The sequence below is a fragment of the Pecten maximus genome, chromosome 3, assembly GCF_902652985.1.
Source record: "Pecten maximus chromosome 3, xPecMax1.1, whole genome shotgun sequence".
Classification (NCBI taxonomy): Eukaryota; Metazoa; Mollusca; class Bivalvia; order Pectinida; family Pectinidae; genus Pecten; species Pecten maximus.
Window position 1 is genome coordinate 14,494,629 of NC_047017.1, and position 27,987 is coordinate 14,522,615.

Genomic DNA, 27,987 nt, shown 5'->3' on the forward strand with positions numbered 1-27,987 from the left:
GGTCAATTGCATGCTGGGTATTCATACACAAATCAATAGTGAAAGAAAAGTGCTTGAAACTGGACTGTTCATAAACTATAAGCACAAAATGTCAAAGCGTAAGAAGAGCGCTGCTTTGATAGAATCCGATAGTGAGGAAAGTGACAGTGGTTCAGATTTGGAAGAAGTACGAACTTAATTATTTCTTATGATCCCAGAAGCTCGCATCAATCTCCAAAAATTGGGTGATAGATTATGAAGATGAACCCCCCATGCCATATCTCCCTGTTCAGTTTACCCGCCAACATGCTATCGAATTCTAAACATGAAAAATAATGACATTACAAACAAATGCGAATACGCAATCAAAACATACAGTATCAGTATATGTACACAAACACTTGAGCCGAGGGATGTACTTCTTGGACTGAAATTTCAAATTTGCAACAAAAACACTTCCATTTCTGGTGGCTGACTATCATTGACACATTGTTCACATGCATTCATTTAATCTTGAATTTGAAATAAAATTTGACGAAACATAATTATATTAAACAAATACCCCTTTAAAATATTACAGTAATTTTCAGCCCAACTTACAGGTTAACTTTTGATGGGTGTAATGAAATACACAATGTAAACAGAATAAAGTACCCCAATGCCAAAAAAATAAAAACCAAAATAGTACCTCTACATTTTGTTTAGTTAATAATCAAGATACGAGAACTTGCTTGTGAAGCCCAAATCTGAAGTCAAACAAATACTACTTGAATAGAGGACGATGAATACTGAAATAAGTTTAATGGCGTTCACAATCAATGAAAAAAACAAGGCAAGGAACACGCAGGATGAACTACATTCCAATTTTGAATAAAATGAACAATCCCAAACAAAATACAATGTATCATAAAAAGGTAGTGTAAAAACTTAATTTAATCTATAATTATTTGCTATATTGCTATTGAATTCATTTCAAAATATTTTATTGTCAACACAACAAATATAATAAGGTATTGTTTTTACATAGAATGTCATCAAGATTAGGTGTTGGCAAAAGGGATTGGACAGCCTATATTAGTCCTTTCCTATAGATTTCCAGTTAATTGAACATATAAGTATTACAAAATTAGTATGTAGTAGGAAAATATTAGAAGTTAATAATTGATATATAAACAAAGAAAACACATTCTCACTCACTCTCATACTACTTTGTATTCATGATGTATTTTATTCAACTGTAAACTTATGTTGATAATACTACAGAATATAGCACATCCACCAGTCATGCTCACAAAGAACCAATTTAACTTTTGATGTTTAATATGGAATTATTCTAATGAAATCATTGTAAACAGTTAAGGATTTCTGAGACAGATAATTGTTCAGTTTTATTAACTGAAGTTAATAGTTCATTTTTAGTGAAGTAAGGGAATCATTCAAATTCAAAATGATTAAGTTGTCAATCTTAATTCGACAAGAATGATTTCTATCAGTAAACTCAACAACAAACGCTATTCTGTTGGCTTATATAAGCCCTGACCCCACAACTTTAAGGAAAAAGTATGTATCAAGCCCTTAGGTTTATTGCAGGATAAATATGATAATGAATTCTAAAAAATTAATTGAAATACTTTGTCATTTATTGTCATATAAATCATATCTTTATCCCAATGCTTCTTGTTTTTGATACAAAGATATATCTTGACTTTCTTTTCACACAGGATTTGAAAGCACTAACAAAAAGAAAACGTCAAGATTCTGACTCAGAAACTTCAGAAAGTGATGATGATGTAAGAAATACATATGTGGATGCATATTGTTTATACCAGTAAATGCATGGAATCTACTTTACTTTGTATAAATGTATCAAAAATTAAATACAACCAACATTACTCATGTAAGATATATCCAATAAAAGTAATGTAAAATGGTCATAACCAATTGCACGGAATATTGTAGAATTGACAGCAATCTTTTCTGCTTATTTTTTGGAAGAAATAGTACTATTTTATGAAAATTGGATGGATATTTCTTGTTGTTCTTCATTTTGGGAAAATGCCATGCTTTTGCCTGTTTTCAGCTGAAAATCATAACAAAACATATTTCCGATTGACTTATGATTTTGATTTTTACTTAGTGGACAATGAATGGAGAAGGAAAAAAGAAGAAAAAATTGAAACAAGCAAACAAGAAAACAAATCGCAAATCTGCAGCAATATCTTCATCATCTGAAAGTGATGCGGAGAGTGACAAACATGTGTCAGAACCTGAGGAAGGAGAAGTGTCCGAATCTGGCAGCAATTCTGGCCCCGCTGAAGAATCAGAACCAGAATCTGACAAAGAAACTTTTCATGATGAATATGATGAAAATCTGTACGGTGATGAAGAAGATAGAAAGAGATTGGAACAAATGACAGAAAAAGAACGAGAACAAATATTATTTAACAGAGGAGAACTTCGACAAGTACTTAAAACAAGGTAATCTGTTACAGCGAATTGTTTTTGTAAACCAGATCAGTGTGGATCAATATTCCTTATTTTGAAATTGAAATGTATCTGGATAACAAGTACAACTAAAAATCTAAAGCTGTTGAATATTATGTGTCTAGTTAAGGTGGGGGTTGTACAACAAGAGGTCCATTATAATCAGAATGAATAACCAAACATCATAAGCACAAAATTGGGGTCAAAATTGTAGTTGAAGGTTATTGATATGATCTTTAGTGTCATTTCAATAAAAGGTTAACTAAATATCTAGTACAACTTTTTAGTAGAAGTAATATCAATGAAAAATGAAAGCCTGACATCTATCAAGGACAACATATAAATTTCTGATAATATCATCTGTACCATATTTATCCTCATATAAGCTCCCCTCTCCTAACGTAAAGTTTATAGAGAGCATATTTGTGAACCACTTTTAGCCTACTATTATAAAATTGATGATTCTGTAAAAATGAAGGAGGGGGGCTTACTTGAGAATAAATATATTATATATCAAAAAGTCAAAATTCACACTTTATCTTGTAAGATTGATGTTATTGTAAGAATCTGTTTTGTAATCTGCAGGTTTGAAATAGAGAAAAAGCTTCGGCAAGCAAAAAAGAAAGGCCTATTGAAGAAAGAAGTAAATGATGCGGCAATAAATAAATCAACTAGCCAGAGGAGTACAGAAAGACGGAAAAACATGGAAGAGAAAAAGGACAATAAAAAGTTTGCTGCACTCAAAGATCTGAAGGCAAAGCGTGAAGAAAAGAAAAAATTAGGTAACTACAAATATAATGTAAAAAAATTAATAATTTGTTTCAAGATAAACATCCTCAATAGTCCAACTTCACTGGAATTTCACAAATGTCATCATATGAGACCTCACATACAAAAATGTATTTAAATGCATTGTCCAAAACATCTGAATCTTTAAATCTATTACTGCAGAGATAGAAAGATTTAAAAATTCTATTTGTATTTCTTGAGTTGGGTTTATCTAATTTTGTGAATAATTTTTATTTCAGCTGAAGAGTTAGAAAAGCAGGAACAGAAGAAGAAACTACTCAAAGCCAGTGAAATATATTCAGATGACGACGATGATGATGACGATGAAGATGACGACGACAAAGAGGATAGAGACGAAGAAACGAAGTCAAGGTCACGGGATCAAGATACAAGGGGAGATAAATCAGGGAGTGAATCTGATAGTAGTAGTAGGTCTTCTTACAGTGGCTACAACTCCGAATCAGATGATGGGTGAGTTTCATAGTTTTTTCATCTTCTACCAAACCACTGTCAAAAGATTTCAGTCCTTTATATAACCTGTAGATAGCAAAAGTTACACAAGTAAAGATGATGCCCATTCTGAGATCCAAGAGGCATGGTGAAATCTTTCCTCAAACTACTGATTTAACTTTTTATCAGATTTTGTTGACAACATCCTAAACCTGTTGGAAGTTAGAAAAAGTTTCATCCAAGCTGGTTACTGAGGTACTGGGTCCATAGGGGTTTAATTATCTGATATGTTTTCCATGTCAACTTCATCCAATTTACTTGACATGAGTAAGTCCTTTTGTGATGGCAGCATGAAATTATCAAATAAGATGGCAAATATTAAAACATGTTGGAATGTTAAGTACTTATGCAATGTTTGTCTATTGACAGGTCACTTAGAAGTTCGAAGAGGAAAGTACAGTTTGTCAGCACCAAAGAAGAGTTAACAAAAGTTAAACTTTCACGGCATAAGTTAGAGAAGTAGGTGTATTTGATAGTTTTGAATGAGATTAACAAATATTGAAAAGAACAATACTAGATCTTTGTATTTTCGTAGGTTTATAAATGTCAAGATGTTGTTATCTGAAAGAAATAAAACAGATACCTAGAGGCGAATTGGATTAATTAGATAAATGCTTATTTAGTACTACATGGGTCTTTCTCAAATTTCATATGTAAACTCCACTTGAATTGTTGTGTGTTGATTTTGGCGACTGATTAATCACATCTGGTGAATACTACATGTTGATAGAGAAGACAATTATGAAGAGAAAATTTGAAAAAATACAGAAAAGTTTCAGATAACATAGTACCAACTAACATGATGGCAGACACCAAGATCCTTTGGAGATCTCTTAGATAATTACTCGAACCGCTTAATTATCTTAAAATACATGAAATTCCTTGCAGGTGGTGTCACATGCCATTCTTCGTAAGGACAGTACAAGGTTGCTACGTAAGGATTGGTATAGGTAACCATGAAGGCCAAGCTGTCTACAGGGTATGTCTGTTTGGATATCTGTGGTTGGAACCATCTTTACCATACATGGTGTATGATACTGATTATGCTGTTTTTGACGAATGGTCTGAAAACAAAAGCCGTGATAATGTTGCATACATTTTCTTTTGGCATTGGGTCCTATTACATATTCTTATATTTATTAAGGTTAAACTTTTGTAAGAAATTTTTGGATTTTTCCTAATATTGGTTTTGAGTTAAACACATTGCTAAAATGGAAGTACAATATATATTTTATGTAAATGATTTTTTTGAGAAAATGTAAAGATATAAAGTTAACAACAAATGTTTTGCCAGTACATACATCAATAGGAAATTATATTGGATGTTGACATTTGAATTCAGGTTGCTGAAATTATTGGTGTTGTTGATACAGCCAAGATATACCAACTAGGCAGTACACGTACAAACAAGGGACTTAAACTCAGGTGAGTCACAGCTCTGGTAAACGTGTGTCATTTAAAATGTTCCTACTACAAGATAGGGAATGTGGCCGCTAATTCGGTAGAGTATCAGACTTGGTTTGTTTTTGTTTTACGTCCTATTAACAGCCAGGGTCATATAAGGACGTGCCAGGTTTTGGAGGTGGAGGAAAGCCGGAGAAAAACCACCGGCCTACAGTCAGTACCTGGCAACTGCCCCACGAAGGTTTCAAACTCGCAACCCAGAGGTGGAGGGCTAGTGATAAAGTGTTGGGACACCTTAACCACTCGGCCACCGCGGCCCGAGTATTAGACAAAAAACCTCAAAAGAATATCCAAAGAGTGTGTTTCAATTACTTAAGGAAGTTTGTGCTCCTTAAGAAACCCAGATGGACTATCCTGTGCTATTTTTAGCCCACCATCATCAGATGGTGGGCTATTCAAATCGCCCTGCGTCCGTGGTCCGTCGTCCGTCCGGCCGTCCGTCCGTCCGTCCGTCCCTCCGTCCGTAAACAATTCTTGTTATCGCTAATTCTCAGAAAGTACTGAAGGGATCTTTCTCAAATTTCATATGTGGGTTCCCCTTGGTGCCTAGTTATGCATATTGCATTTTGAGAACAATCGGAAAACAACATGGCCGACAGGCAGCCATCTTGGATTTTGACAATTGAAGTTTGTTATCGCTATTTCTGAGAAAGTGCTGAAGGGATCTTTCTCAAATTTCACATGTAGGTTCCCCTTGGTGCCTAGTTATGCATATTGCATTTTGAGACCAATCGGAAAACAATATGGCCGACAGGCAGCCATCTTGGATTTTGATAATTGAAGTTTGTTATCGCTATTTCTGAGAAAGTCCGGAAGGGATCTTTCTCAAATTTCACATGTAGGTTCCCCTTGGTGCCTAGTTATGCATATTGCATTTTGAGACCAATCGGAAAACAATATGGCTGGGTTTTTAGACACTTAATCTCAATTACTCTTGATAGCATCCGACAGATCTTACATGTTGTTCTTTGAAGTATTAATGTACCTTTGATAACATCATGCTGATAGAATTGTGATTCTGTACTTTAACATATTTTCATTGACAGACATGGCCACTCAGAAAGAGTGTATCGATTAGAATTTGTCTCCAATCAAGACTTCTCAGACTCTGAATTCTTCAAATGGAAGGAGGCCATGATGTTGGGAGGACTTGTCCTGCCAACTTTGGATGAGATTGAAAAGAAGTTTAAAGATATACGAGACGCATTACAATATAAATTTAAAGAAAATGACATTGAAGAGGTTAGTTGATACATTGATATTGGACTAGAGAGCAAAAAGGAATTAAATTCAAAAGTTATCAGTATTTGTTAAATGCTTGATTTCTTAAAATATGTATTTGCTTTTATGTTTTCAGTTACTTCAAATAAAAAACTAAAAATTTCTTCGTTGCAGATTGTGGCTGACAAACTGAAATTTAAGAAGAATCCTCATAATTATGCTGTAAAGAAAACACTGCTTTTAAAACAGAAGGTATCTTTAAGTTTCCTGTTTTCTGTTGGTCAGTCTGTAATGTTTTGTATGGAGCATATTGTATACTTATTTCCTATAATTACAAAATATTGTATGCACCTTTATAAATCAAAATGTTGTGTTACAAAATTATTTCCCCCTCACTGTTGTACCCATATATCTAATCGCCTTACTTGCATCTTTGTTCACTTGAATGAATTTGCATTTCAAACTCCTGGAATCAATATCCAGTCACTCTTACTATGAATAGATTTTCCTTGTCTTTGCTCTACCAAGTTAATTATCAGGTATGTCTGAGATTCATGTCACTTGCCTTGTTTGTGTAGAAAACATATAAGGTATTAAACATTGCTAAAATTTATTAGATTTTGTGTTTAAATGATCAATGTTTAATTGCTGATTATGTTTTACATATTAAGCCAAGATTAATGATTGTGCTTACATTTAGCTAAATATTGTTTTATCTCCTTTAGGAAATGGCTGACATTGAAGGAGACCAGGCTGGTCAGTCAAAAATCAAACAGGAGCTTGAACAGTTGGAAGAGCGAGCCACAGAGCTTGACCGTAGGAGGTCAAGCAACATCAGCTCCATCAGGTGGGTCATCAATGCTCATACTGCCCATTATATCAACATTGGCTTTTTTGACAGAAGTGAAAATGTAGTCAAACAGTACGCTAACATAGAAAGGAAAAACTTAGGGGTGTATAAGGTCCAGGACAACTTTGGCACATATGGCAGAAGTTTCCGGAACTTTTCTGAACATTATGTGTCTATGAGAAAGCTTAACCATTTATGAAAGAAATGAGTGAAAACTAGGAAGTAGTGGGTATTGTAGATGAATAGGCAGAGGAAAATTGTATATTGCTTTAAGAAAAAATCAACTGAAGCCCATACTAAACAGAGATACGAATTACCTTGCAGTTACATCAACCAACGTAACAGGCTTAGGAATATGATAGACGCAGAAGAAGCTTTCAAAGTTGAAGTGGCAGCCATGAAAACTGCTACAGCTGATCCCTTCACACGGCGACAATGTCGACCCACAATTGTGACAAAGGTATGTCATTTCATCCAACAAACAAGAAAAATAATTTATATTGCCAAGTTTTGAGACATTTTTTGGACGAAGTTATTTGATACTAGTTTATTAAACTGGTTTAAAGTGATGGTACATACATGGAATTAATATGTATCTTTTGTTTCAGTCAAGAGATGCGCCTTCAGAGGTCGATGTAAAACTCAAAACTGAGGAACAAAAACGCAACTCATTACCAGAACTAGATAGGCCAAATCAGGTTTGTTCCCTTCTAGTATGTGTATCCATAGCGGACATAGATAGGAAGTCTGTTTTCAGTAAATCTATTTACGTGGAGTGATGTTGGTAATATTGAAATTATTTTTTCCATTTTATTGCTCTTGAAGATACAAATTTGATAAAAAAAAATTGCTGGTAGTGAAATTCTGCAGATGCATGTTTTTTCTTAATTTCAACAGATTGAAATGTTACTCGAATAAAATATACATATGTTTAAGAGGGCAGATTGAAATATTACTAGAATAAGATATACAGTTGTCTGAGAGGGCAGATACATTTGTTTGAGAGGGCAATTGAAATATTACTGGAATAAGATATAAATTTGTTTCAAAGAGGCAGGAAAGGTCCTCTTCCTGTCCCATCACCCATAGTCATTCCCTGCTACATATTGATTTGTCAGCAATATTTGTAATATACCCAGGTATGTAGGATGTATGTTCTTATGAAATCGTTTGAGAAAATATCTGTAATCTATCTGAGATGTATTTTCTTACAAAAATGTTTGTTCTTTGTTGCATGATGACAGAATGAGTCAGAAAGAGGGAAATCAGATAAGGTATGTACAGATAGCAAAATAGCATCCATTAAAACTTGTTTATATGTTAAATTAATCTTTCTTGTTATAACACATTGTAATGTCATTTAGTAAATGTTGACTAATGTCATTCAGTAAATGTTCATAGGTGTCAACCATCCCGGATTACGCGGGAAGTGCCCGGAAAATCATTAAAATTTCCCCTAAATCCCGATTTGGTACACTTCCCGAATCGGGGTTAAATTTCTCCCGGATTTCAGCAGTCTTCCCTCATAAAACCCCGGAAATCTCGGACACTTCGACCCTAAACTGATTATGTAAACAAAACACCACCACCACCTGTGTAGCCTGCCCTGGCCTGGGGCTTGGTGAGAGAGGGGAGTCGGTCACCGTGCATGCGTGCCTGCCGACTGGTGTATACATTATAACCCATGTGGCTTCATTTGACATGGTCAGTTAATTTTGTGATTACAACTAGGATACATCACTTCAAGAACAAACACTGATACTATCTGTCAACAAGATTTACTCACATGAAAGCCAATAATGCCTTTCTTAATCGTAGCTGTCAGTACCAGCGTTTGTACTGCCGCCATCTTTAATTGGTCAATACTAATATAAAGTCGTAAACTGCCACAAAAATCCGGATTTCAATTTGGGTCAGAAAAAAATAAAAGAGACTTTTTAAGAAGTTTGTTTTTATTGTCATAATAGAACTACTAGTAAAACAAAAATTAATAAATTACTGTGTAATTATTATTTGAGAAAGGAAGGGAGATAATTTGATAAATACATTTAGAAATATTTCAGAACAAAATAATAAAAAAAAAATCAGGAGATAAGTAGTTGTTTTGTATACTGGTTGCAAATTTCAAGTGACTACATCATTAATAATATAATTTACTAAATACAGTTTTTAAATGAATTAATCTTTTTTTTTTCTTTTTTTTTTTTTTTTTTTAATTATTATTATTCTTTAAAATTAACCATTGTTGTCAAATTTAAATATCAAAATGTATAGCCCGAGGTAATTTACACCTGCGCAAGCCCATGAGGAACATCACCTAAAGTAACAAAAATGTCGCGATTTTTTTCACGCACTTTCTCCCTCATTTTGGATGTGGAATGAGGGAGATCTCCCTCATTGGAGGTTTCAGTGGTTGACATGTATGAATGTTGATATATGTTTTATTATTAGAATGTATTTTCCAAGAATTTTGGCTTTCTATTGGTAGATGCATAAGGCTGATCCACTGAAGTTCCTAGAACCCACCAAACAGAAGTCGACAGAGGATCTTTTTGACGTCCACAACTTTGATATCACTATTGATTTAGAAGTGCCGTCGAGCAGTATGTAACATACCATTGTTTTATATACATACCATTGAATTTTTTTTCTGGAAATTTCGTAATTATGTCAGTTAACAAGTAGTTATGTATACAATGCTGATACATTATGAAGAGATTTAACCTTCAAATTTTGAAAATTATTATGATTTTATTATTATAGATAATCTAATATTTGTTCCTCAGTGGCCTTTTTATCAGCTCAGGCATTTTAAGATTTGATTCGTAAACTCCAAATTTGCACGTATACCCATGATGACGACATTCTAGTCCAATAGCCTTAGAATGGTTGCTTTGAAATTGCAGACCCGGCCATAGCTGTGAACAATCGATCTGCCCAGAATGTGAGGGACCCCACTCCACGGCGGTCACTGAACCTGGAGGAGTACAAGAAGATGAAGGGTTTGATATAAGAGTGAGGCAAATTTCCTATGAAGGTTCCCCTTGGTGCCTAGTTATGCATATTGCATTTTGAGACCAATTGGAAAACAACATGGCCGACAGGCAGCCATCTTGGATTTTGACAATTGAAGTTTGTTATCGCTATTTCTCAGAAAGTACTGAAGGGATCTTTCTCAAATTTCATATGTAGGTTTCCCTCAGTGCCTAGTTATGCATAGTGCATTTTGAGACCAATCGGAAAACAACATGGCCGACAGGCAGCCATCTTGGATTTTGACAATTGAAGTTTGTTATCGCTATTTCTCAGAAAGTACTGAAGGGATCTTTCTCAAATTTCATATGAAGGTTCCCCTTGGTGCCTAGTTATGCATATTGCATTTTGAGACCAATTGGAAAACAACATGGCCGACAGGCAGCCATCTTGGATTTTGACAATTGAAGTTTGTTATCGCTATTTCTCAGAAAGTACTGAAGGGATCTTTCTCAAATTTCATATGTAGGTTTCCCTTGGTGCCTAGTTATGCATATTGCATTTTGAGACCAATCTGAAAACAACATGGCCGACAGGCAGCCATCTTGGATTTTGACAATTGAAGTTTGTTATCGCTATTTCTCAGAAAGTACTGAAGGGATCTTTCTCAAATTTCATATGTAGGTTCCCGTTGGTGCCTAGTTATGCATATTGCATTTTGAGACCAATCGGAAAACAACATGGCCAACAGGCAGCCATCTTGGATTTTGACAATTGAAGTTTTTTATCGCTATTTCTCAGAAAGCACTGAAGGGATCTTTCTCAAATTTCATACGTAGGTTCCCTTGGTGCCTAGTTATGCATATTGCATTTTGAGACCAATCTGAAAACAACATGGCCGACAGGTAGCCATCTTGGATTTTGACAATTGAAGTTTGTTATCGCTATTTCTCATAAAGTACTGAAGGGATCTTTCTCAAATTTCATATGTAGGTTCCCCTTGGTGCCTAGTTATGCATATTGCATTTTGAGACCAATTGGAAAACAACATGGCCGACAGGCAGCCATCTTGGATTTTGACAATTGAAGTTTTTTATCGCTATTTCTCAGAAAGCACTGAAGGGATCTTTCTCAAATTTCATATGTAGGTTTCTCTTGGTGCCTAGTTATGTAAATTGCATTTTGAGACCAATCGGAAAACAACATGGCTGACAGGCAGCCATCTTGGATATTGACAATTGAAGTTTGTTATCGCTATTTCTCAGAAAGTACTGAAGGGATCTTTCTCAAATTTCATATGTAGGTTTCCCTCAGTGCCTAGTTACGCATATTGGGACCAATCCGAAAACAACATGGCTGACAGACAGCCATTATTGCTAAATCTTAAATTTTATATATAGGTACCCCTTGTTTGAAATGTACTTGCTATAGAGGGCTGTTTATGAAAATACACAGATTAGTAAGACTTAGAGGAAGGGAAAAGTAGAGAAAAGATCAACCTGACATGGAACCTATAAAGATCATTCAATGGTGGGCGCCAAGATCCCTCTGGGATCTCTTGTTGCTCTTGAAGATACAAATTTGATAAAAAAAATTGCTGGTAGTGAAATTCTGCAGATGCATGGTTTTTCTTAATTTCAACAGATTGAAATGTTACTCGAATAAAATATACATATGTTTAAGAGGGCAGATTGAAATATTACTAGAATAAGATATACAGTTGTCTGAGAGGGCAGATACATTTGTTTGAGAGGGCAATTGAAATATTACTGGAATAAGATATAAATTTGTTTCAAAGAGGCAGGAAAGGTCCTCTTCCTGTCCCATCACCCATAGTCATTCCCTGCTACATATTGATTTGTCAGCAATATTTGTAATATACCCAGGTATGTAGGATGTATGTTCTTATGAAATCGTTTGAGAAAATATCTGTAATCTATCTGAGATGTATTTTCTTACAAAAATGTTTGTTCTTTGTTGCATGATGACAGAATGAGTCAGAAAGAGGGAAATCAGATAAGGTATGTACAGATAGCAAAATAGCATCCATTAAAACTTGTTTATATGTTAAATTAATCTTTCTTGTTATAACACATTGTAATGTCATTTAGTAAATGTTGACTAATGTCATTCAGTAAATGTTCATAGGTGTCAACCATCCTGGATTACGCGGGAAGTGCCCGGAAAATCATTAAAATTTCCCCTAAATCCCGATTTGGTACACTTCCCGAATCGGGGTTAAATTTCTCCCGGATTTCAGCAGTCTTCCCTCATAAAACCCCGGAAATCTCGGACACTTCGACCCTAAACTGATTATGTAAACAAAACACCACCACCACCTGTGTAGCCTGCCCTGGCCTGGGGCTTGGTGAGAGAGGGGAGTCGGTCACCGTGCATGCGTGCCTGCCGACTGGTGTATACATTATAACCCATGTGGCTTCATTTGACATGGTCAGTTAATTTTGTGATTACAACTAGGATACATCACTTCAAGAACAAACACTGATACTATCTGTCAACAAGATTTACTCACATGAAAGCCAATAATGCCTTTCTTAATCGTAGCTGTCAGTACCAGCGTTTGTACTGCCGCCATCTTTAATTGGTCAATACTAATATAAAGTCGTAAACTGCCACAAAAATCCGAATTTCAATTTGGGTCAGAAAAAAATAAAAAAGACTTTTTAAGAAGTTTGTTTTTATTGTCATAATAGAACTACTAGTAAAACAAAAATTAATAAATTACTGTGTAATTATTATTTGAGAAAGGAAGGGAGATAATTTGATAAATACATTTAGAAATATTTCAGAACTAAATAATAAAAAAAAAATCAGGAGATAAGTAGTTGCTTTGTATACTGGTTGCAAATTTCAAGTGACTACATCATTAATAATATAATTTACTAAATACAGTTTTTAAATGAATTAATCTTTTTTTTTCTTTTTTTTTTTTTTTTTTTAATTATTATTATTCTTTAAAATTAACCATTGTTGTCAAATTTAAATATCAAAATGTATAGCCCGAGGTAATTTACACCTGCGCAAGCCCATGAGGAACATCACCTAAAGTAACAAAAATGTCGCGATTTTTTTCACGCACTTTCTCCCTCATTTTGGATGTGGAATGAGGGAGATCTCCCTCATTGGAGGTTTCAGTGGTTGACATGTATGAATGTTGATATATGTTTTATTATTAGAATGTATTTTCCAAGAATTTTGGCTTTCTATTGGTAGATGCATAAGGCTGATCCACTCAAGTTCCTAGAACCCACCAAACAGAAGTCGACAGAGGATCTTTTTGACGTCCACAACTTTGATATCACTATTGATTTAGAAGTGCCGTCGAGCAGTATGTAACATACCATTGTTTTATATACATACCATTGAATTTTTTTTCTGGAAATTTCGTAATTATGTCAGTTAACAAGTAGTTATGTATACAATGCTGATACATTTTGAAGAGATTTAACCTTCAAATTTTGAAAATTATTATGATTTTATTATTATAGATAATCTAATATTTGTTCCTCAGTGGCCTTTTTATCAGCTCAGGCATTTTAAGATTTGATTCGTAAACTCCAAATTTGCACGTATACCCATGATGACGACATTCTAGTCCAATAGCCTTAGAATGGTTGCTTTGAAATTGCAGACCCGGCCATAGCTGTGAACAATCGATCTGCCCAGAATGTGAGGGACCCCACTCCACGGCGGTCACTGAACCTGGAGGAGTACAAGAAGATGAAGGGTTTGATATAAGAGTGAGGTGTGTGAGAGAGGGGCCCAAGGCTTGGCCTGGTCCAGAGTGGGTGTATTAGTGTGGAGAGTTTGGTCTGTGAGAGTGCTCCCAAATCATTGTACCAGTTTATATTAGGACAAACTTTGTACTGATGGGATGGTGATCAATATGCTCAACTGTCAAAGTGTTGGATAAAAGATGTTCCATGTGTTTTTATTTTCCACCAAAAGAAGGGATATCATATTGGTTGTCGATCATCACTGTTTTGTTATGAATCTCTGTTACTTTAGAACACCCCAGTGTACTAAAGGTGGGGGTATATACTAATTACTTTTTAGCATTCAGTTAATTAACAAAAAACTAATCGTATTTCTATCAAGATTCACTTAGAACCATTTAATCTAAGACCCTATGGTATTATAAAAAATATTTATCAAATTAGTGAAGGTGTCAAAATATGCAGGTATCATTTAGTAGTTTTTATAAAAAATGGGATCATAGCTGTATGTCAGATGTGAAATCATGTCAGAATACTCAGGGGTCAGATTGAACAGGTTTTACTATAAATCAGTCTTTTTGTCATCATTTTGATGTGTTGTTGATTTCGTTTTGATCTGTAGAATATTGATTAACATTAGATATGTAAATGGCATATTTACTTTTCATATGAATTTTTTGGGTATAATATGAAATTTTTGTTTAAGTTCATCATACTTGTGTTTGGCAATATATCATCCAGGCTTTTGCTGTTCTTGTTTTAATAGAATCTTGTGTTGATATAATCCTAATTGTTATATTGAATGAATACCGGTAGATTTGAACATATGACTTGAAGACACCAAACATGTTTTTTCTTTTATAACAGTTTTATCCGTGACTTTTGATTTGCGTGTCAGTTTGGCATAACATATTTAATCCTGTCGATTATAATCCAAAGTAACGCCCACCATCATTGTGTGAATTAACTTATCTTAATAACATAGCTGTTTATGATATACCGGTAGTATATAGATATATGTTATAGAGTATTACTGAAGTATTTTGTGAGATTGTTTCTGATGGAGACTTAATATATGTGTATTTGCCTGATTAAATCTGGGATATGATTAGGGCTATTCCAGAATTATCTGTGTTGAAGATATGGGTGACACTTGTATCAAAATATGATGGTTTGTGGAGGTAAATCCCCATTTTCCAAGTATTCCTTATGCTGAAATATGTTTTTATAATTGATGAATGGTGGATGCCTCCCACCCCTCCCCACGGATAATTTTGGAACAGACCTTAGGATATAATTGCCTACCTTGGAATTTAAAGAATGCATATGCTATTTGTTTCAAGGTAAAACTTGATTCTGATGATGAATATACCTGTATGTGTTTATACAGTGATCATTCATTTTATGGATTAATTTTATCGTTATATTAATGATAGTAATCTTTAAAGAGAAATTGGTGTTATTTTCTGTGCGTTTCAAATTATGTGATACAATCTCATTACGTCATAAAATACAATCGAAATATTCATGTACTGTAAATCAGATTGTTTAAGGGATCTCTTATTTTCACACAAGTAAAATCATACAAAATATGGCTAAACTATGTGCCAATTAATTATTGTCCTATTGAATTTGATAATTTACAGTGCAGTAATAGTAATTTTTCAGTTGGGTTTTAATTTTCACTATTACCAGGCTAAAAAAAAATTATGATAAGCCAACATTATTAGTGAAAATTTCAGAAAAGTTTTTGTCTGAAACATTTTAACTTTAAATAATTCAAACTTAAACACTTCTCTCTGTCTTGTAAAATAAATTGAGCAGAGAAAATTGGCTGAGAACAGTTATAATTGAGATATCCAAGGAGTGTATGTGCATGATTTGTTTTGTGGCAGGAATATTTGACAGAATGCGACAGGAAAGTGTGATGCATGATTTGTATAGCTACATATCTGTGAAGTGTATGTTTAGCAACGGGGAATATGAGGCACAAGATTTGTACAACAACATAGAAAGGAGGCATAACATTTGTACAACATGAATAAGAGGTGTAACATTTGAACGACAGGGAATATTTGGTGTAAGATTTGTACGACGGAATATAAGGTTTAAGATTTGTACAACGGAATATTTGGTGTAAGATTTGTACGACAGAGAATATAAGATGTAAGATTTGTACGACAGGGAATATAAGGTGTAAGATCTGTACGACAGGGAATACTAGGTGTAAGATTTGTACGACAGCAGGAGTATGAGGTGTAAGATTTGTGCGACGGAATATATGTATTAGGTGTAAGATTTGTACGACAGCAGGAATGTGAAGTGTACAATTTGTATGGTGACATGTAATATGAGATGTATGATTGATATGATGAAATAATTGTCAGATGAATGATTGGTATGATGAAATAATTGTCAGATGTATGATTTGTATGCTGATAGAAACTGCTAGTGACTTGTGTGATTGGGAAGCAAAGTGCATGATTTGCGGCAAAAGGTTGTGTTTCAGTTTATACTTAAATCTGTAACATTCAATGATTCCTTTCATAAACTACACAAACTCCGAGCATATTTCACAGTGAAACATTTTTTCAATAAAGCTTTGATGGATTTTCACTTTAAAGTACCGGTAAAGTGTCTTGTGCATTTGATAAGGACAGATTTATCAATTTAGTCATGTTTTTTTCTGTGGCTTTGATGGATTTTTCTTCATGATGGAAAAAGAAAGCATCTGGGGCATGGAATATTATCAATAGTCTTTGGCATTCAACGGAACCCTATATATTGTCCAGTATATAGACACCATAGCATGGTCATAGACAGTTTATGTTCAGATTTATTAACAGTTTGATGTCACAAGCTAAAAACCTCATTTGTTTTGCAGAATTATGTGTGTTGACCATAAATTCATGTTCTATATATTTTACCAGAGATTAGTTTTAGGTCTACTTGATAATGGAATTAAACAATGGCCAGGCTTATTAATGAGCGCGGGCTGAATACCAAGCATGTGGTTGACACAAGTTTAATGTGTAAAGTTTATCTACCTCGTCTCTTGTAATATATATTTAATGATACGAGGTGATGACTAAAAGTATCTTGCCGTTACTGTACTTGTTGTCAAAGTTGATTAATACTTGGACAATCTATGTTCTGATCCACACTTTGAATGGAAGGGTTGAAATTCCCATCCCATCGGATGACCTGTTTGTCGTTGGTTCCTTAGGGACCTGGCCACTTAATTGGTAACTTAGGTCATATGGGACAGCTTGTCTTCATATCGTTTGTTGTATCTTAAAATTTAATAAAATATTGTGACAAAGAAAAAAGTTGTGAATTTGTTTATATAGGAATAATGTTCAGATCCATAGCTGATCTATGTCTGTGAATTACTGGAAATCATACTCCAACAGTTAATGAAAGTTGAACGTATTCTTAGATTTCAAATGGTACTTATGATTGTGATATAGCACTTGTAATATGCATCTCCTTTCCCAGAAGCATTCAACACATTGTACCATTAAGGACTAGAATTGTATCTTTTGAATGAAAACGAGGTCCAAGGGGCTGAGACAATCATGCATTTTATGGCCTAATTAAATGGCAAAAAAAATAGTATTGAACTGAAAAGAACTACTGTAATTTATATCAATACAACATTAATTGTTCCCATAAGTTTCAGGCAAAAATTACATCCATAGAACTTCCTTTTGAAACAAAAGGCAAGTTAGGCCTGTATTGTTAACACTTGAAGCCCCTCGTAAAATTTACCAATGTTCCAATCCAGAAATGGTAATTACAAGCATACACAGCATGAAAGTCAAAGATCATTCCATTTGCAAAGGAAGCAACTGGTGGTTTTGAATCCGAACTTTCATCACGACTGTCATCGTCTCCCTTAAAAGCTTGTTCACCTGGATTGCTGTGTTATTTTGCATGTGAATAATACAGTCCATTGTGAAGTCATAAAATGATATTGCAATGACCACACATTTGTTGATTAGATTACGATGATGCAATGGAGGTAATGGATTAAACAATTCAAAATGCTCAGATGACCATGCAAATTCAGTCCCAAACTGGTCCGGATGCTGATGTCATTGCATTTTAAGGAGTCTGCAATCAGTCAGGGTGCTGATGTCACTGTATTTTAACGTCTTAATGAGTTTAAAACCGGTCAGGAGGTCGATGTGCAAGAGATTTAGTTTGTTCAACAACAGGTATTGAATTACCCTTTTTTCCGACAGAAAACCTGAAACCGTTTTCATCTGAACATGTGAGAAGTTTATTCAAGCACTGCTGTGGCTGTCGTTCAAGGGTTTGCATATTTTTCAATCTGAAATCGTCAACACATAATGACCCCCCTGTAGAAGGTCAAAAATATTAAACTTACTGTTGAAGTTTAGACCAAACAATGTGACGTACAGAATGCCTCCTTGCGGGACAGCCACTCCCATTTTGTTAACTCAGAACTTTCTTGGCAAAGACTTCTTGTTCAAAGACCTATTTTAGGATCCACACTACTCTAGAATTAATCATGCGCTCCAGAGAGAATATTAGTTTTGGGATTGGGATGATGGTAGCTTCCTTTCCACGAATCTGGTACTTCGCTGGATGGGTATTATATAATTAAATATGTTTAAAAAACAAATCAAAACATGTTTAAGGTAAATGTTTTAGCAGTTAGTATGAGTTGTCGTCATGCAGAGCCTAGTGAGGTATCGTAAGATTATTAAATAGAGTATCTTAGTTTCGAAAACGGAAATAGGAATTGTTTGTCTGTTTAGTAAATAATTAAACTAAATTTATCAATTGAATATTTGAATAAATTCGAATCGTAATACCTCTCTCTCTCTGTCGCTCTCTCTCTCTGTTTCTCTCTCTCTCAGTCTCTCCCTCTCTCTCTTTCTCTCCAAATATAATTATTAATATTTCATATGTCATGTCATCTTGTATAAAAATTGTAAAAAATCATGATAATTAGGAAAGGGCTTCATATAAGTTTGAAAACTTGTGCCCAATCCTCTTGTATATATTGATACAAATAAAATATGTTTAAATCAAAAAGGTAGTTTCTCTTTGCTTATTGACGAACTGAAATTTTTTATAGTTGTTTGATACTGATGAATTTTTAAATACAATTTTCGCCAGTTCATTTGCAAAGTAATGTTTGGATGCGGAACATTTTGTTGTTATTTTTCATTTGGGAAGGACAGGTTAAATTTCTCTTCTCACTGATTTCACGGATCATGTCCCATAGTTTTCTTGTGTTAGTGTTTGACGATGCCTTAGATAAATACCCTAAAATCTCGATAATAAGCTTGAATCGAAAGTAAGACGATCATGAAAGTAAGCCTTGGATTTCTTGCAGTGAAAAACATCTTGAATATCAATAAACATTTTCTGGTGTCCGTTGCTTAATTAATCAGTTTTCGATCAAAGATTTAATGAATTTTCCTGAGATACCATATGAATTTGAATTGCCAAATAAATATTTATGCAAGACTCTGTCAACCATTTTAAATTTTCCACTTCTCAATCAAGACGAATATTATTTGGATTGATAGTGAGTTTCCAAATATAATTATGTGAATGCTTATAAAACAAACAAACACACACAAAAACAAAAACAAGATGTTTAGAGAGATTTTGCTGTGTAAAATTATATATTATTCAGTGGTTGCTGATTTTATCCTCTATGGATTTTCACGGAAAGTTTCAACTTAATACAAGTATAGTGTTATTTGGAATATCAGGAAGATTTTATTTGTGTAACTTTCAAAGAGCTGAATCCCATTGGCGGAACTTGGGAAGAAGATTAAAATGGGTATTCGTCATGAAAAAACAAAAACAATAATTGTGCAGTCATGTTGTAAAATGGAGGCATTAATAAATGTCCTGGCGAACATTCGAAGAGGCCGAAAAATTGCAACATTTTGTCAGCTTCCTTTCTTTGAAAATTAGGACCATCTCATTCTTGAAATGTAGAAGTGTTCAATGTCTTTTTTCAATAGGATGGTCATGGAGGCCATCTTGCATTTCGGCCCGCCCAAACAAAAAAATGATGATGATGAGGACGACGACGACAACGACAATGGCTAAAATGTACCACAATGGCTGAACAATAAATAATGTTTTGTCAGCAATTCATATACATATATGTACATATATATAGCACTGCATGATATAGGACCATAACATCACTTGCTATCATATCCATTACTTATATAAATGTATATATATATTTTTTAAAAGAATGAATCATAGTTATATATATCCTTTCGTTTCTAAAACGTCGGTTATAAAGTTTGCTTGAGCAGCAAAAGTATAGTGTAAAGGTGAAATCGATTACGTCACAATATTTGTCACGTAGGTCTACGTAATAAAAAAAAAAGCAATTTTATTATAGTATTGGACAACTTAATGTGGTTGCCTTAATTAAGATACTTGCGTTCGCCTTTCCCCGATTGCCTTTTCCGAACGTGATATGGTAAGGCCCGTGAGCTTTCTCCCTATCAGTTCGCTGATATTTCATTTATTAAACGGCATTCAATTAAGCACCTCATGATGTATGGGCCGATGTAAGTCTAGCCTGTATAGACGTGTGTATGTAGAAAAACCCTTGCTAGCACGACCTAATTACGTGTAATGATACATTGATACTGGAACTTTATTTTGTATTGAAACTTAATTACGTCTCGTCTCCGAACAAACCAAATTGTGTCATTCCGAATTCCTATATCCTTGGTTTAGAATTCACGTTTTTAACTCGCCAGGTCAGAGGAGCTAGTTTAGAAAGCTCTTCTAAGTGCACCATATATAAACACATCGTTGATACGTTTATCATACAGGACTATCTCAGTAAACCATTAACTTTCAAAATAAAACGAATAATATCCAAATACAGATTAAATGCTCATTCGTTGAATATTGAAATTGGTAGGTACAGTGGTATCCCTAGACACCAAAGGCTGTGTACTTTGTGTGATAATCATGAAGTTGAGGATGAAGTCCATTTTATTTTGTTATGTCCAAAGTATTTGGATTTAAGGGTGAAGTATTTAAAACCATATTTTTATCGCCGTCCATCTGTTTTCAAAATGACTGAATTGTTCTGTAGTACCAATGTAAAAACTTTAAGAAATTTTGGAAAATATTTAATTCAGGCGACGGCCAAAAGGAAGTCACTGTTACTTAGTTAATAAGTATTTATATGTTTGATTAATAGTAAATTAATTAGTAATTGCACAATAGTTTTTTCTTTATCAGAACCTCCTAGAGAAAATATGTCTAGGAATATAATTTCAAGTATGTGATTGTCTTTTTATGTCTTAAAAATTCGTGTAGTTTAAAATTGCAATTGTAATATTGTAATTGTATGATATACACTTTTTGTGATGGCAAAAAAAAAAAAAATATATTAACACATGCTTTATTGAAATGTATAATACTTGGTGTTAATTGGCTGTGTTCTCCGCCGTCTTGCGCAAATGTAAATTGTTGTCATGTGTATGTATATTGTGATCCTATATGCTATTTGCATACGGAATAAAATAATTGAATTGAGCTAAATGTCGTGTTGGCTTCCATCGTCCGTCTGTCATCGGTCAAATAAAGTCATGGGCGACAGAGTAGACCAAATTAAAAAAAAAATAGTCTGAGGCACCCTTTAGGTGAATAGGTGAAGGGGGGTCACACAATTTTGTATAAACGGTGACCCATAGCCCCCACGTTTACATATTAAATATCCGAATATGTGTTCAATAACCATACGTACATAACCATAGTCCATTGGGCAAAGCAATACCTTTCCTGTGGAGGGCTGTAAAAGAAAGAGATCAAGACCAAAAACCTGAGATCAACCTTGTATTTAAGTCGCGTTACCGTAACACGACGTTTTGGAATGATCATTGCGACAATGGGTGATGTTTTCATGACGATATGTGTAGGTAAAATACATTTATATATAAAAAATACGGTTGTAGTTATAAAAGTTCCAGTAAAGTCTAATTGAATTGAATTTAAATGAATCTTTCAACTGTACCGGGGGTCATAACATAGCACGACATGTGTTCTAAAGTTAAGTGAAAAGTTGGAACTATAACGATCATCATTATACTCAGAGAGGCCACTATTTAGCAGTCTTGATATATAAGGCAAAACATTCGTGACAGCGTTGGTGTGCAAACCTACTGATTTAAACATACATTAATTTGCTAATTTCGTGGAAGATTAGACAATGGGTACATATATAATATCAAAATCTGTACATTTGAAAATTAGATTTCTGTGTCTATCTGCGTTCAGAAAGCTGTGTTTCATCATATTCAATAACATTCCTAAGCATACGTATAGTAACGTTCACCTAACGTTTGAAAGCAAACGATTTCCTTAAAAGTATTTGTTCATTTCTGCATCTTACCAACTGTCATGTAGTGAGGAAAATTCCAATAGTGAATTTTGTACTCTATGCGCATATATAACTCCGGACCTGTTCTTTTGGTTAATGTTTTATAATTCATTTTAAGATTAACAGTAACAAATATGTAAATCAGACTTCACCTTGGTTTCCGGTACTAAAGGGAGGATGGTGGGCTAGATCAGACCCCAGAAAAAAATTTAAGTGGGACTATGCTCAAATTTTAAATCATATTTAAATGAGAAATTTAAATATGTAAATGAGATATTATTTCCAATTTTCACTATTCGCTCATTCACTACATGTACGTTAAACAATAGATGATATAGGCGCTTATTTTACTTTTCTTAATTGAGAAAGTATCAGATTATTTTTTTCTACGAGTCTCATGCAATTTGTGCCGAAATACACACACACACATACATCTGTATTTGCAAAAAAAAAGTTTTTCTCGTTGTGTATAATTGTTATAATGGAATGAGTTAAATTATAATTCTATGTTGTATTGTGTTTCGGCATATTATATAAGATAATAAATACATTTGAAGGGATAGGAGATCTAACAATGCTATATAGTTTACATTCAGCACGTATCTGAATATAGCTGTTAGATTGTCTGACATGTGTAAAAGCTTTCAGATACCCCTTTTCCTCGTGGAATCAATTGAAATATACTTTTACCTGAAATGGTTTTACATGTACGTCTAACTGCGAAAAAAGCAAATACGTGTACTTGAGACATATTTAAAAATATAATATGTTTAGTATAAAAAAGATCATCTGTATTGTATAAAATAAATATGTATTGTAAAAGGGAATGGTAGGAGAGATAAACAGAAGAAAATTAGGAGAATTCAGAAAATAATTTGCTCTATTTTGAAGGTACAATACTCAAATAGACTAATTGATCAAGACAAGCGAGGTGGAGGACGCCAAACCGGAATAAAGTTTATAATCATTTAGTTGCAGTGACAAAATCATTTAGTAGAGTAAATTTACAAAAAAATATTATTGAATTATTCTATTTTTTCTTTTAATTTAAGTTTCCTATGTTTATAGGACTTAACGTTTTTGTATCAAAGCTCATTTTAAACTTATCGAAACACTTTTAAGTCTATAATAAGTTTTAAGTCTATATTAGTATATATATCTGGCATCTTTTTTATTTGACAACTAATTTTGAAATTATATTTGGATTTATTTTCATTTTTCCCATATTTTGTGTAAACCGTTGGATGTCAAAACTAAGTTTTGTGTGCTATTTAGAATTTACTTCAACCTCTCATATATACATTTATCTTGCAAATTTTGTATATAAAATGCATAAATTTGGCTTGGATCTTTTATGTCCTGAATGCTGTAAAATGTTAGCGTAAGCATTTTGCAATTCTGACAACCACCAGGGAGCTTTGTTACATCAGGTGTACCATTTTGACTTGTTTCTGATGCCGATGGTTCCTGCGAGGCGAGCTGAAATTTCTACCAAAGAAACAGGTCTTCGGATTTTTCTTTGTCCCCGTTAACTGACCGATTGATTGCGTTCTCTACCACGTAATGACTAGTTATATCAATGGATCTGACTAGAACCATCACCTAGGGACGGCGTTCATAGTTGTTTCGCAATTGTTGTAAAATGAATAAAGTTAACATTTAAATGGAGAGTCTGTCTTTGCTGGTGATGGAGGTACCGATCCCAAAACGGTGAAATGCTATATGGAAGGTCAGTATGGGAAGCATTTAGTCTGTAGATGCATATAATTATGATTTTATATAAAAGTCTACTTCGCCAGAGGTAGATGTGCGTGGTCCAGTAAAAGAAATTCGTTATCAATGTTGAGTGTTTTTCAACTTTAAACAAAAGGCTGAATGTCAGTTTAAGGAAAGTACAATACATGGTACTGAGAGGCAAAAGTATTTGTAATATAACTTGGAGTGATTTGTCAATGTGAGCGGAGCAGGCCTAGTGGGCCTCTTGTTTATATTCATCAAAATAGATATGTGCATAAATAGCATGTGACGATTTCACTGCGATATATTTATAATGAATTAATAAAAGCAGAAACTTAATTAGATAGCCAATGAGGTAATATAAATAAATAAATAGATAAATAAAAACGAAAATAAAAAAAATAAACCCAGATTCACTGATTAAATTATGAAATAATATTTTGATATAAATCCGTGTTTTAAATAAAGTTAATTCGAAACACAAAATAAAAAAAAAAACCATTAAGCCAGTCTTTTCAAAATAAAAAAGCTGCAGAGTCATATATTATTGTATAAACTACGTACTATAACATATATCCTAATAATATTGTCGATGCTTTATTTTGATATTTATATTATAGATGTTAAGGTTTAGGACTAGAAACGCTACCGTTGGTGGATGGCATTGGCATTGGGTAAATCGTCCTAGGCTAATTAAAGAATTTTCCGGGAGAAAGGCCCGAGGTGTTCCGAATGTAATGAGGTATTAGATGAAAAATGGCGGAGCTACAATTCGAAGCTCCGCTTGCTAAATTTGAAAACGAAGACTGGAACGAATATAATGAATTTCAAGGAGTAACAGACATTCAAAATTCAAACAAAGACTATGAAAAAAGAAGAGGAGTAGATGTGACCGATAATGGTGGTTCAGACAATTTTGTAGACACATTTTCAGGATCGCTTGAGGATTTGGTTCATACATTTGATGAAAAAATTACCAAGTGTTTTCGAAATTTCGAGGAGAATGTTGATACAATTGCACCTGTACAAATACGAACTCAGGAAGAAATAATGAGTGATTGCCAGTAAGTAACCTAATGTGATTATATTGTGGATGGTTGAATGCGATTTTGATGAGATCATCACTTCCCGGGTCTGTCTCAGCCTCTGCAGTCTTCGTAGACATAACACGGCATTTTTATGTATCGACGTATTTAGTGAATCTGCAGCTCGATTAGGGGTTTACTTCAAGTGGTATGCATATGGTATTAAGATTATGAAAATCAGAAGGCGGGGGTGTATTTATTTGTCTTGAGTAAACATTTGTTGACATTTTCGTATAATGAAACCGATAAGCAGACCAGCAACGTGACAAAAAACAACAGGTGTGTGTCATTAATGACTAATGTTTGCCCTATTTTGTTGAGCTGTCTTAAGCCTACCAAAACAAAAATATTAAACACTAAATTATCATCATTTTTACAGTTCTCTTGATTTATGCAATTGCTTTCCCTTTGAGATATTTGTTATAGAAGCCACTCCTTACTTCTTATAACGATCCACAGGTTTCTGGTTCACATGGACATAAACAATATTTTGCATTGTTTAACGTCCTATCAACATATTCTACAGGCGTTTGAAGGCATATGGGAGGGGGGGGGGGGGGGGGGGGGCTTGTTTACCAGGGATAGAAACAATAGCATCGGCCATTGGCCCATCTAAAATTTACCAGCCCTTCTCTAGATGGATAGGCCTTTTAAGTCGGTCTTTGGCGATCACAGACCAATCACAGACCGTACTTTCAGGTCAGTGATCATGACATGCAGCAAATATAGAAGCCATTTGGGGCATTCTGGAGTTTTTTGAGCTTGAAACTGAGTAAAATGCAGCAGCGATGAAGGATTTTGATGTTTATATATATATACAAACACTGACTGTTTAAGAATTATTGTAGTAAGCCAATTCAAAAATGGAGTTTTAAATAGTAGTTGGCAATATGAAATAAACCTATGCACATTTAGACTTGCAGAAATTGTTTTCCATTGTTATGGGCAGATGATGGATTTCAAAAGTAAACAATCTACTGGCCCTTAATAAAACTAAATGGTCCTGGGCAAACGGTCTTTCGGTTATTTCTACCCCTGGTCTACTGTAGTACTAACTAAATATATATGTAGCAGGCCAGGTTTTAATTGTAGATACTGTACATAGCTGTATGGTTGCCTTCTAGCTTCTGGCTAGGGGGAATTTCCCTTTAGCTCAGTCAGTAGAGCGGCAGACCAGTAAGCCGAGGGTCGCGGGTTCGATCCCGGCTGGCTGCACACTTACTACTCCTTGAACTTTTACATTGGTGCCTCAGACCACTCCAAGTGAAAGCAAGAGGCTTCCTTGGAGAGAGAACCTGGGTTGGTGTGTTCGGGGGCGAACACGTTTGAAGGAGGGAGTAGTGTAGCAGGCCGGGTTTTAATTGTAGATACTGTACATAGCTGTATGGTCGCCTTCTAGCTTCGAGCTAGGGGGAATTTCCCTTTAGCTCAGTCGGTAGAGCGGCGGACCAGTAAGCCGGGAGTCGCGGGTTCGATCCCGGCTGGTTGCACACTTCTACTCCTTGAACTTTTACATATGTAAGGCAAGCTCCCTGATTATGAGCCTCCCCCAGTAGTGTTATACCTATGTGTTTTGGGGTAAGCCTAGCTAAAACAAGCTGCTTCCCCTATCAAAAAAGTGTGTTATTTTCCACTAAATGAAGATTAAATGAATACATTCTTCAAAATGAAAAAAAACCCAACATTTAGCAAAAGTAAATCACATATGAAAGAAATTTGAAGTTGGTTTACACTCCAGTGTGATAGCAAAGTAGTACTATATATAAATTGGTGAAAATAGAGTAAGTGACAGCACATAACACTGAAGTACCTGAAGGTGTTTGATTTTGAAAAAGGAAAACTTGTGAAGAATGATGTCAATATAAGACTTCATATATATTTTTTTTCCACCCAAATAAAATTGAAATGAAGTATATAAAAAAGTTTATTACAATCATATCAAATAAATTAAACAATTGAACAAAACAGTATTTTAAGCACTGATTTACATGCTGTAAAGCTAGATTTCATTTGAAAAGGTCATGGCTATATATGGATGCAAATTCCCCAACAATGGTTACCAGCTGGGACACACTGTTGTCTCCTCAATCTGGGGATCAAGGCATTTATCAACAATACAATACAGTTCTTAAAGTTCAAAAAACAATATTACCAACCCAACCTGATTAAAATAAGACGTTTTTAGCTATAGGCAACCACTGAAAAAGAGTCTTATACGAGCCTTTGGTTGCGTCTCTTTAGTATCATTTGATTTGAAATACGCAACATTTCACAAACATTATTTGTGGACTATCTTAATGATACAGTAATAAAAATGTTGCTTATCTTCTGGGCCTTACATTGAAAGAAGAACAGAAAATGATTATACAATGCTTCGTCGACAGGAAGGATTGTGTTGCCAACTGGATTTGGGAAATCGTTACCGTACACGTCGTTCCCTTTCAAACTTAATTTTTTTCCACAACACTGTTGCCTTCACTGTCTATCTCTCGTACAATGAAGGAAAAACCACACATGCATATATGCAGCACACGTTTGTTAAACTATAAATTTTTTGAGATGTTCTTCACTTCTTGGTGATGCCAGAGTGGGCGAAGCCATGTTATGTGCCATTGCCATCGACCATCGGAAAACCTTGGGAAGGTTACTTCTGAAGAATAATATCACACCAACAAATTCATAGGTGGCGTGCTGATTGACTGAGGTCAAATTAAAGGTCATGCTGAGATGACCTACAAGGTATTGTTA

At 34.4% G+C, this 27,987-nt stretch overlaps 2 protein-coding genes across 3 annotated transcripts in view; both read left to right on the forward strand.

The window, feature by feature from the left end:
- The first annotated feature begins 11 nt into the window (after positions 1-11).
- Positions 12-17,336, forward strand: LOC117323302 (RNA polymerase-associated protein RTF1 homolog). Of its 2 annotated transcripts, XM_033878440.1 has the most exons (17): positions 12-166; positions 1,701-1,769; positions 2,117-2,457; positions 3,049-3,245; positions 3,492-3,723; positions 4,132-4,221; positions 4,651-4,741; positions 5,105-5,187; positions 6,273-6,468; positions 6,622-6,699; positions 7,173-7,294; positions 7,622-7,757; positions 7,906-7,995; positions 8,542-8,571; positions 9,786-9,900; positions 10,204-10,317; positions 14,037-17,336. In XM_033878440.1, the coding sequence occupies exons 1-16, from the start codon at positions 89-91 to the stop codon at positions 10,308-10,310; spliced, it is 2,055 nt and encodes a 684-aa protein (XP_033734331.1). In that variant the 5' UTR covers positions 12-88; the 3' UTR covers positions 10,311-10,317; positions 14,037-17,336. The 2 variants fall into 2 exon arrangements, with proteins under 2 accessions (XP_033734331.1, XP_033734332.1); XM_033878441.1 differs by lacking the exons at positions 9,786-9,900; positions 10,204-10,317 and adding an exon at positions 13,505-13,619 and having other exon boundaries at positions 13,923-17,336.
- Positions 17,337-24,903: 7,567 nt separating this feature from the next.
- LOC117323303 (fasciculation and elongation protein zeta-2-like) overlaps positions 24,904-27,987 on the forward strand; it is a 34,520-nt gene continuing 31,436 nt past the window's right edge. Inside the window, exon 1 of the mRNA XM_033878442.1 lies at positions 24,904-25,218. Within this exon, the coding sequence (XP_033734333.1) occupies positions 24,911-25,218 (308 nt within the window). The 5' untranslated portion in view covers positions 24,904-24,910. The remainder of the gene's footprint in view (positions 25,219-27,987) is intronic.

What these genes read in the sequence shown, in the direction of transcription:
- LOC117323302 (XM_033878440.1), top strand. Translation starts at nt 89, where the DNA reads ATGTCAAAGCGTAAGAAGAGCGCTGCTTTGATAGAATCCGATAGTGAG. An exon ending in CTTCAGAAAGTGATGATGAT is followed by an intron (nt 1,770 to 2,116) that starts GTAAGAAATACA and finishes ATTTTTACTTAG; the next exon opens with TGGACAATGAATGGAGAAGG. An exon ending in TGAAGAAAAGAAAAAATTAG is followed by an intron (nt 3,246 to 3,491) that starts GTAACTACAAAT and finishes TTTTTATTTCAG; the next exon opens with CTGAAGAGTTAGAAAAGCAG.